Source organism: Electrophorus electricus, chromosome 6, assembly GCF_013358815.1.
Source record: "Electrophorus electricus isolate fEleEle1 chromosome 6, fEleEle1.pri, whole genome shotgun sequence".
NCBI lineage: Eukaryota > Metazoa > Chordata > Actinopteri > Gymnotiformes > Gymnotidae > Electrophorus > Electrophorus electricus.
The window spans coordinates 18,630,190-18,641,115 of record NC_049540.1 but is presented as its reverse complement, the minus strand read 5'-3'; the positions used below and the strand labels follow the sequence as shown (position 1 = coordinate 18,641,115).

The following is a 10,926-nucleotide window of genomic DNA, read 5'->3' as shown; positions in this document are numbered from 1 at the left end:
ATGGATTATCAGTGCTCACAGCCCAAGTTTGTCAGGGAACCAACACACATGCTCACCACTTTCACAATGAAAAATCTGACTCTCCATGCAACACAGGAGGACAACACATCAGGAACTTAGAAGATTTAAAAAAAGGAATTTTAAAAAGGAGCACATCATAGAACCAACTAAGGAAAAAAGAAATATTTCACATTGTCTAGTCAGTGTTAAAAATAGAAATCCACCCGTTACGTTTATTCAGAACTTTGATTATATACAGTATGTACATTTATTCTTTATTCATAATTGTCTGTATGCTTATGAACAGTTTAAAAAAGAAGGAATCGCAATCAAATGCATATACTTTTCTACAAAGATGTGCTTAGTAACATTTTAGAGTTGAAGCAAGAAAATGATAGAAAGTCTGAAGATTGCATTGCTCTCCGGACCAAAGATCGTGCCACTTTTTGCAGACATGCAGTCAACTCTTGAAGGCTGGAATCAAACAAGCGTTGTTTATAGCTTCTCAAAAAGGCATAACACACTCTTCATAAACTGCTAGCAGTTGAAATAATGACCATGGTTATGACTGCTAGCATGAGGGGACACAGAGAAGGTCAAAACAGCCTCTCTGAACTGATCGGCGTGGACTGTGCTCAACATGATCCCCCATCAAACAGTATGGAAAACAATGAGGGGTAAGGTCTGAGTAGTTTTGCATAATAAAAAGAAGCTAGGGCTGAAGGTAAAACTGATAATTTAAGACATGGTTACCATTGATCTAGGTGCAAATATGTTTTTAAGGGTGCCTCACTTCACTAGGGGTCCCAACCTAGAACCCTGAGGAACTCCAGAAGCCAGATGTGCAAAACTAAGTTGCACTTTTACTTCAATTAAGGCTCTGACGGGCTAGAAGTAACAATATGTGCCTTCCACACACTTTTACTCTTAAAAATTTGATTATGTCTTCTTTAAAAACACACAAACATACTCTTTTACACACACACAGAGGCTTATTGAGCTCCCGTATTCCCTGTGAGCATCACATGTGTGACTAAACATTTTTCACATCCTCATCAATTTGAAGGTTAGACAAAGTACATCCATCAAATATTATCTCTATTAAATGCCAAATTTGGCAGAAACAAAAAAGGTTTTTGAAACAACAACAACTAAAAAGAATACTGTTAAGCCAAATATATATAGTTCAATTAACCCCCCCACAATAGGATTTACTGTACATATTTTGCAAGGGATGAGACCTTGATCTGTCTCTTCATGAAAATGAACATAATATACCAAAGGACCAAAAGAAAAAGCCAATTAGAGCACAAAAAACTGTCATAATTAATAGTCACACCGTACGATCAGCACAAAGTCACAGGCCCTTCTTTAAATACGTATGCTGACAACTTCAAAGTGAGTGCCCAGGATGTTTGGTCTATGTAGCCTACTGCTACAGCAGAACATTATGGCTTGTTAGCCAGGTTACAGTTGTGACTGACACTATGAAGGAAACGGAATTCTACTAAAAAAAAAAAACAAAAAAACAAATTCACAGTCTTGTTAGCTCTACCTCTCAGGCGGTTTGGGGTAGTTGGTTGATAAACAGAACAGACAGAACAGCGAACCCCTTACACCTTTTGTTCATAAAATGACAGCAAACAGGGGCAGGACACAACTGTCTTTGAAAGAAAAAGCACTCTACATGAAATTATAGCCACACAGTCATACAAACACCACTACACACTGAACTAGCTCATGCATACCAATGTAGGACAACTAAAGATTTCAGGTAAAACATACAAAACAAATGAAAATAAAGACAACTTGAAGACTTATTTTCTGTCTTCTTAAAATGACCAAACCACTCAGAACTCAATGTCTCCATTCTCTTCTTAAGGCCCTTTCCTTTCGTCTGGCCCTGCTTTGTAAGAATAGCGGGTTCACCATGTTCAGAGTCAGGGCAGCTTCTACCCTTCAGTCTCAGTTTATAGCAGTGCATTTCACTGGTTTGGCTTCCCTGTAGTCTTGTCTTGAGAGACTGCCTTCAAAGCAAGCATCGAGAGGGCATTATCTGGGCATGAGTGACAGACGGATGGGCGGACTGTGGCTTCTTGAAGCATGGCAGACAACTGCAGGCATGTACTGACAAGGGAGGTTGACCCCAAAGACTTGAGCCGTCCTCGGCACCATCTTCAAACAAAAACGTTCATATCCGGATCTGAGGAAGGGAAGGACAGCTTCGTAGTTCAGTCCCTCTTGGGGGATCGGGGGAAGGGCAAAGAGGCTGGGGGCGGAGCCACAGAGTTGGGCTCACATCATGACATGGCGCCGCCGATGGAGAGCCAGGTGGTCGGAGCGAGAGAAACTGCGGTCACAGTCGGTGCAGCGGAAGGGTTTGATGCCCGTATGCTTTCGGAAGTGCCGTGTGAGCTCATCAGAGCGGGCAAAGCGCCAAGTGCAGCCTTCCCATGTGCATTGGTAGGGCTTCTCACCTGTTTAAGACAAGGGAAATGGTCTTTTGGCAACTTGGTATAGATTACATAATTTCATATTAAAAGAGAGAGTTCAACTGAACAATGCTAATTGCCAATAGTGTGAATTGTTTCAGCTTTCACCACCTTTCTCATTGGCTTTTATTCCCTTTTGGTCATTGGCACTGGCATCCCCTTAAAGACTTTCTTAAAGAAGGCAAACCTGTGTGTATCCTACGATGGGCTTTCAGATGGGAGCTCTTGGTGTACACTTTGTTACAGCCGTCGTAATCGCACATGTGCACACGCCTCCTCTTCATGTCAGGTGAATCAGGGTCTGCTTGGATATCGACATCTGTGCTTAAACTAGAGAGAATGGTAGGAGAAATGGCGCTGATGTAGGCATCACAGACAGACATTCCATGACTCAGATTCTGCAGAGACATTCCAGCCTAAACACACCATAACACATTACATCTCCCCAATACCAGCTTCAGCTCCTGTTTAACTGTGACAACTTTCGGGATGGTTGTCTGACTTGGTCATTCCCTCACACAGTTAGAGTTCAGGTAATCAGTCCAAAGCTTTAATGGAAACCCTGCACTTATGTAACAAGAGTGATAAAAGTCTATATAAGGTGGTAGAACTTTCTGCTAATCATCTGACTGCATTGATGACAGATAAGATAGTAAAGCAGATTTTCCGTTACCCAAAATATGTCTTTCCTAGGCTTTATTTTTTTCTTTCCAGACACTTTTACAGCTCCTTATGACTCAGACAATAAATGCTAACCATGGAAGGTCTGAAGCTATCTTGGCAGTTGAATATTGGGCACCATACACCTAAGCCAGGAGTAGGCAACCTTATCTACAAAGAGCCAGTGAAGTTGCAGGTTTTCATTCAGCACACCTGCTTGCACTGGCTTAAATCAGCTAACCTCAGTCTGATTAAGACTGATTAATCAATCCAGCATGGTTGGTATAAAAACATGGACCAGTACTGGTATTTTGAGAAGACTACCTAGCTCTGCTGTCAGACATCTGCTGAAGTCACCCATGTTCCAGAGCAACTTTCCAGTCAGAATCAATGCAGCATTCTCTCACTGCATGTACATGACGCATCCCATTACGTACTGGGAGGTGACAGGAAGAAGCATGACTGCCCACTCATGTGACATCATGATGTGTTTTTGTATACTTAGACAGAATCTATTAGCCAACACTAAGTGTGCTTCATCTTGAGTCAAAGCAACAGGCTACAAGGGAAAGTGAGAACACTGACAACCTACATAAGGTCACACCTTTATCAATGTACCATATCAATGAACCACTTCGAAACTGACGTTGCGTCATAAATGTATACTGAGGTGTAAATGACAGCCATAATTAGGTTGGTAACTGAGGAGTCAGTGCTGAAAAGAGAACTTTAAAAGCCTCAGTCTGGACATTTTTGAGAAAAACTTATGCTGCTGTTTGGAATTTAATGTAGGATTAGACCAATCCTGGATAAGACATGTTAAAACGGTCATGCCAGTCATCTTCAAAAGCTCCAAAGGCATCATTCCTCAGATTTGGGCTCTGTGGTGGATCTCCAACTCCCCAGGCAACCCCATCTACCCTATTCAGCACGCCACACTGTGTAACCTCACTGCATAAACAAATTTTACATGACACAACTATAACTACATGTGGGGCTTCTTTCACACACAATGACTTGTTAGATAAATTGTTAGTTCCCTTAACTTCGTAACCTCTGAGCTGTTGATAAATTCATCTCAAAAAATGAGGGGAAACAGCCCATGCAGACTGAGTGAATCTTGATTTGATGTACAAATTGCACAGGCAATGGGAAAAACTAAGTCAGTTTTAGTAACTTTGTAAACCTGCACACACATGTAACCCAATCAAAACTCACTAACAACCTTTGGTGTCCCATGTAAAACTTCAGATCTTCCACTGTTGTGACTTTTAAAAATGGGATTTTTCAGGCAGCTTTTTAATATAGTCTTTTTTTAACATAGTGAATTAACTACTGCTCTGAAGGGACAATAGGTAGTTATGGTCATCCAAATGCAATGCACCCCTTGCTGTAATAATCATAGCCCACCACAAGAGGGCGCTAAAGAATATGAAAACCTAAATTCCATTCAGCTGGAGTACTTCCAGTCCAATGCTGATCGCTCTCCCTTTCCCACTCCAACTACCCCTCCCCCCATTTTTTCAGACTGTCTCTTTCTCTCCCCCTTTCCTTCCTCCTTCTCTGTCTCTCCCCTCCCAGTCTTGCCTCTCCCCTCCCTGCCTGCCAACTAGTTCACTCCCTTTTCCGTAACTCACCATTCTCTTAGTTTCTTTCCATCTGTCTCTCCCTCTCTCCTTCTGTCTCTCTCCCACACTCCCACCCACCCACCCACACAATCTCCAATCACACAATTCAGCACGCTGGCAAAAGTAGGTTTTTCAGTCCTCCATCCTGTCTTCATGTCCTCCACTCCCTCCGTTCTTGTCTTTCTCTCCTTTTCCCCACCATTAGTCCCTGTTACAAAGCATTTATAAGGAGGTGTGACGGCAAACTGAGTTACATAACCTTGTTTACACCCAGTTTGGAGAGAACCCTGCCCAGCAACACACACAATCACACACACAAACTACAGACAGCCAGCTCATAGCCCTAGCAGAGCAGAGCAGTGGTGCTGTGTTCCAGCACGCTGGGGGTTATGTAAGTGTCCACAGCAGTGATGCAGCCATGCCATTTCTATGGGACTCTAGATACGGACACCCCAAGCAGAGAATCCCAGATGCAGAGAGATGCCCTACACAAGTACACACACACGCTCACCTGTTGTCCATGCCCTGTGTTCTGAAGGAGGCTGATCCAGACTCAGTGCCGCTCTCTGCATCACTGTCACTCTGGTACTCTACTGGAGAGGTTGAGCCAGGCTTAATTCGCACTGCGCACACGCACACACACACACACACACACACACACACACAAAGACAAGAATTTTAGCCATTTTACCACCATTAGCCCCAACATATGGTGCTAAACAACATGAAGCCTCTCAAGTCTGTGTTAAGTCCCTCGTTAAAGTGAGCCAGCCCGGCTCTGAACTGGGCGTGGAGAGGCTGCACTCTGGGAGACCCCTTTAGCCAAACCTGGAGAAACAGAACTCTCCCCTCTCCACTTACTTAAGACAAACAACATCGCTCCTAAGACATGACGCCACCCCTTCCCGCCTCGCACTCAGGGGAGCCGGTGCGAGGTTCTCGTTAAAACCGGGCGTGGTCGTGGCATGCAGCGCCTTCGTCGAGCACGTCCACCAGCCGGCAGGAGAAAGATGGACAGACAGAGAGGACCCAAACGAACCCCCAGCATGCTGGATAAACTAGGCGCAGCCGGCCAGGTTGTGGGCTGAGCTCTCTATGTGGCAACAACCCGGCGGTGGGAAAAGCTCAGGAGAAGTTCCACACTGTTCAGAGTTGATCTTTTCCCCCAATGAAAAGGGGGAAGGGTACAGTCCATTGTTCAGAGTGGTGACCCCTGGCTGGACACGCCCATCCCCCGCCCCTCACCATTCAAAGGCAAAGCAACTCATCACCTCGGTATCTAAATATTAGCGATCTCAATAGGTGTGGGTATGTGCGTGTGTGAGTGGTGCATTCTAAATGCAGATTGCTGCAGGAGAAACTAATCCTCTTTATAAGGGATTTTAAAAGTTGAGCCCCACCCAAAAATCATAATTCGCCATGCTACGTATTTACGTTTAGCCCATGACATTTCACTCAGCTCAAATGAGTCATAACCAAAGGCCAAATAAAAGCATCTGAACTCCATTACCCAGAGAAGACCCCTCCCTGCCTCAGGACTGAGGACTACAACACACATTTTACAAACGGAGAACATTCTTTTCTCTTTCAAATGACAGTCCAGAGTTTGCCTGTGCGCCTTGTGTAGTTTGTTCATTTTCATTTCTCTTTATTCTTCTCTGCATTCTCTTATTTTTCATCATTAGGCTCCGTTTCCTCCTTGGCCTCTTTATGGAGTGGAGTGGAAAGCTGTGAAGTCAAAAGGGCACCGAGAAGAAAAAGGCCTAAGGCAGACCAAACCATTCTAGCCTGGCGGGGAGGCATCCTAGCTTAAGACTTTGAAGAAACCTTTTTTTTTTTTAACTCAAAACTTTAGTATTATAGATCTAGTCATTCTCAGATATTAGTTTTTACTTTTAATATTCTAATAACTATAGTTAAATGAGAGCAATTATTTAAAATCTGTCCTTCAAATGTTTGGAGTCAGCCGAATGCCAAAGTTGAGGACCTTTAAACACGTCATATGTTTGTTTGTTTTTTACCCCACTCAGTGTTACTACGTGGAAACAATGCAGAAAGCATAGGAAGAAAAAAAAAAAAGTCAAGTAAAATGGGTCAACGCAGCTCTAACCGACACGGCACTGTGGGCGTCACTAAACCACCTGCCATTAAAAGCTTTTAGTCATTTGCATGCATGTTCCCACATATTTGTGTGAGAGCGTGTGTATGTGCACTGATAACGTGATAAGGACGTACTGGGCGCTGCCGGATGGAAAGAGGGGCAGGGCAGCAGGGTGGAGGAGCTCTCTGTGAGACAAGCAGCACTCACAAACACTCTCCTGGCCCGAGTCAGTGTCAGGCATCATAAGGCAGCCTCAGAACAACTGAACCATGTGTACCAGACATGGGGTGGAGCCGCTGCGATTGTGATTCTTTTACTTTAATTTAGACTGAATCAACTTATTGGCCAATGATCAAGCCCTTTGGTGAGGTTAGCTGCATGAACAAAAAATGAAAAGTCTAGGCTGTAGTTCCCAACCCTCTTAGTACCAGAACTGATGACTCATGCAGGTTTAAAGACTTCAGCCCTTCTATAACCCCAGATCTCCCTGCACGCGTGCCGTCGGCCGCCTGGTGGGAAAGCGGAGAGCGGGGCTCCTCACCTGACCCTTCAGAGCGTCCGTCGCTGCCGATGAGGGGGACAGTGATAGCAGCGGCAGCCATGCCATCGGTGGGCATGGCCGTGTAGACCACGGGCAGTGACTGCACCACCACGGGGATGGTCTGCAGCTGGCCCACCTTGCTGGGCATGTTGACAGAGGGGATGGTGTGGATAACGTGGAGGATCTGCTGGCCACCTACGCCCTGCGTGGAAGCCAGGATGGAACCTGGCGACAGCACGGCCGGGATGGTCGTGCTGGTGGCCGTCAGGCTTCCAGGGGCGGGCGGGTTGGCTGGCATGGCTGGGGCGGCAGCCACGGGCAGAGAGGGGCGGGGCTTGTTGAGTGAAAGGTCCACTGGTTCAGTCTGATCGGCGTCAGGCGGGTGGGCGGTGGCGACGCACAAGGGAGGGGGTGAGGCCTTGAGCTTGAGGTCAGCAGGCTCTGAGCAGTCTGTGGGCTCCTCCTTCTGTGAGAAGGGGGGGGGGGGTTGGGAGAGAAACAGGGACAAAACAAAAGGTCAATAGGAGGACATGGAGAACTTGGGGGGGGGGGGGGGGAACAGAAACGGAAGAGCCAGCAAAATGAGGAAATAAAACAGAAGAGAAATGGAACAGAAAGCAGAAGCCAAAGCGAAAGCGACCGAGCCGAAGCAGCGCCGGACAGTAGACGCGGAGGAGTGAGCGGAAAAGGAAGACGGAAGGCGCAGCGGTAGAGAAGAGAGGGCGAGCTATGTGGGCCTAAGAGCTCCACTCTCAGCTGTGCTGCAGCTCCTGCAGCCTAGAAACAATGGCTGCCCTGATGGGTTGTCTACACAGCAGAGGAGCAGGCCTGGACCTGGCAAGTGTCCAACTGAGCCCGGCCCAAACGTACACGCGCGCACACACACACGCACACACACACACACAGACAGACAAGTTCGCATATATAAATGCAGATATAGAGAACAGGCCAATTCTGTGGGCATGTATGTACGCTCCACTTCCAACACCCTTCGAGCAGAGCAGTTTTCCTTAGGAGGGCCCAGAGTCCAAAACTCACAAGCACCTTCAGCAATATTACCAAATCTTATTAAGTCAATGAAAAGCAACACTTTGTCAAGCACAGGCTAAGCAAAGTAAGGGTGCTTCTCAGAGCCTGAGCCCTGTGTGAGTAAACGGTGAACCACTGCCAAGCATAATACAGACTGGCATAAAGGCCGCTGATGCTCGTGGGGCCCGTCAGAGCTGCATGTGCTAACAAGGAGTTAGTGCTCACGTTCTCACGTGGCATTGCCCCGGCGACATGGCACAGGCCCGTGGAACCCACAGGCAGAGATGGAACGAGTGCAGCGAGAGGCGGAAAGTGGATAAAACAAAACAACCCGAGTCGCTTAATTCCCCTCATGGGCAGCCTATGGACAAAGAGGTCACGCGGTTGAGGCTAGGTTGCTGGGAGGGACAGGATGCAGGAGAGCGGGAACAGGCAGGGAGAGGGAGAGGAAAAAGAAAAAGAGAGACAGGCAGAGAGAGAGAGAGAGAGAGAGCAAAAAAAAGGAGTGGGTGGGAAGGCCTCCAGTTGCCATGGAAACTGGGAGGTATCAGCTGACTCATTTTTCCCCCCTCGCTCCCTCATTCCTGCCCCCCCCCCCCAGCTTGCTCTCTCTCCCACTTTCCGCTCCTCCACCCTGTCACCTCACTCTCTTTCGATCCCCACCCTTCCTCTGCTCCACCCCTTTGCTCCAGGACCTCTCTCCCCGGCCACCCTGCTCTGGATTTCCTCCCCGCGCACGAATCAGTCAGTCGTAAGAGAAACACATCAATAAGTGACCTGATTATCAGCCAGCTGTGTACGGCATTAACTGCGTTTGTTCAATAGGCGCTGGCATCCAGGAGCCGAAGAAATTGACGACTCGATCGGAGCGGTGCAATAAGGCCAAGGCAAGCGTGGATTAACCCACAGAGGGCTCAGTCTCCTGGATGTGGAGATCTTAGGATGTGGCAGGGTATGGTGAGCTCTCATGGAGGTGTGCTCAAGCGCCGCATGAACGACGCATGTGGAAGCACACAGTAGGAATCATCTTCCCTCTAAGAGCCATCTTCAGATATATTCAAGTCTCTCTTTCGCTCACACAATGTTACCCAATATCAACTGGTTTGTGGATCTCTACAGTTCTGCATGGGAACACGATGAGCGTTCAGTGTGGCTGGGGTCTACGGGGTGTGTAGGGGGGGTTGGTTTCTTTAACTAAAGGCGGCTTGCGGGAAAGAGCGGGGCATTCCTCCAGAGCTGCCTCTCAAACACCACACCTCCCTTACACCACACAGCTGCCCCACCTCCCTACACCTCACCTCCCTTACACTGCACTGCAAAGCAAATCAGAGAGGGAAAGGAACCCAGGGTGGGGTGGGGTGGTAGGTCTTGGTACCACTTCAACTGCTGTCAGATCCTGCAATAAAATAAAAGGAATCCACTCCTTCTAGCTGTATTAAGAACGACAGAGCTCAACAGGGCACTCCATTGACCTTTTCACTGACCATTAATGGGTTATTTAGGGAGAAGAGGGACAAGTTCACATTCTGTAACTGCCTACTAAACTGAGTTACAGAGAGGGAACAAAAATAGGCCCAAGAATTAGATTATTAATCGTATGCGTTACTGTAAAAAATGTTGTCAATTATAAACATTGAACACCATTAATAGGGCTTGTTGGATGTGTGTCTACAGACTGGAGGTTTTAGCGATTTTATATGAATATTTTATAAATGAATGAGGCCATTGAAAAGAGCCACGAAGTGTGAAGTGTGAAGTAGCTCAGATAGAGAAGAAGCACTGAGCAGTTAAGATGAGGAGCCGAGTTTGGGTCAAACTCTCCAGCTCATCTGAAAGATCAGAATCCAGCTGTTCAACCACCAGCCTGTGAAAACTTTGTCCCTGACGAGTTCTGTGACTGAAGTTGATGTTGTTGAGGGCGTTTTTAGCACTCAACAACATCACTGTCCACATGCTCGGTCTTTCCATCTCTCCCCTTGTTGTTCTTCCTCCCCTCTGCTATGGAACCAACGCTGCTGGGCAGGCGGCAGCTGGCCCATGGCGAGAACCACACCGGTCGTGTCGAACTGGCTTTGGCTGAGCCTGAGCCACGGCGTCCCTGTGACAGTCGAGCCCGTCTGCTCGCGTGGCGTCTGTGGGGCGGGGCACCGAAACAGCAATACGCACTGTGAGCTGAGAGGGGGAGGGGGAGGGAGCAGCAGCTGAGGGAGATACTAATGCCAGGGCCTGGAGCCCCACCCACTGGAAAGAGGGTGTGGCAGCCCGGCCACAACTATTCAAGCAGCCAACGGATGGCAGGTCTTATTGCAATCCAGCAATACCATGGGGCAGTATCATCTGTCATAGCCTCTGATCAGGTCATTGTAATTGATGACAGTTGTTGACCAATTTTAGAAAAGAGAAAGAAAAACAGAGGATTTAATTTGTGTGTGCACACGTGTGTGTGTGTGTGTGTGTGTGTGTGTGTATACACAA

The 10,926-nt window shown here is 47.1% G+C and overlaps 1 protein-coding gene across 3 annotated transcripts in view; it reads right to left on the bottom strand.

The window, feature by feature from the left end:
• Positions 1 to 200: 200 nt before the first annotated feature.
• klf8 (Kruppel-like factor 8) overlaps positions 201 to 10,926 on the bottom strand; it is a 23,462-nt gene continuing 12,736 nt past the window's right edge. For all 3 annotated transcript variants that reach the window (XM_035526912.1, XM_035526915.1, XM_035526913.1), the window contains exons 3-6: positions 7,423 to 7,888; positions 5,292 to 5,403; positions 2,680 to 2,822; positions 201 to 2,477 (exon numbers count right to left, since the gene is read on the bottom strand). In XM_035526912.1, the coding sequence (XP_035382805.1) occupies positions 2,296 to 2,477; positions 2,680 to 2,822; positions 5,292 to 5,403; positions 7,423 to 7,888 (903 nt within the window). In that variant the 3' untranslated portion in view covers positions 201 to 2,295. The remainder of the gene's footprint in view (positions 2,478 to 2,679; positions 2,823 to 5,291; positions 5,404 to 7,422; positions 7,889 to 10,926) is intronic.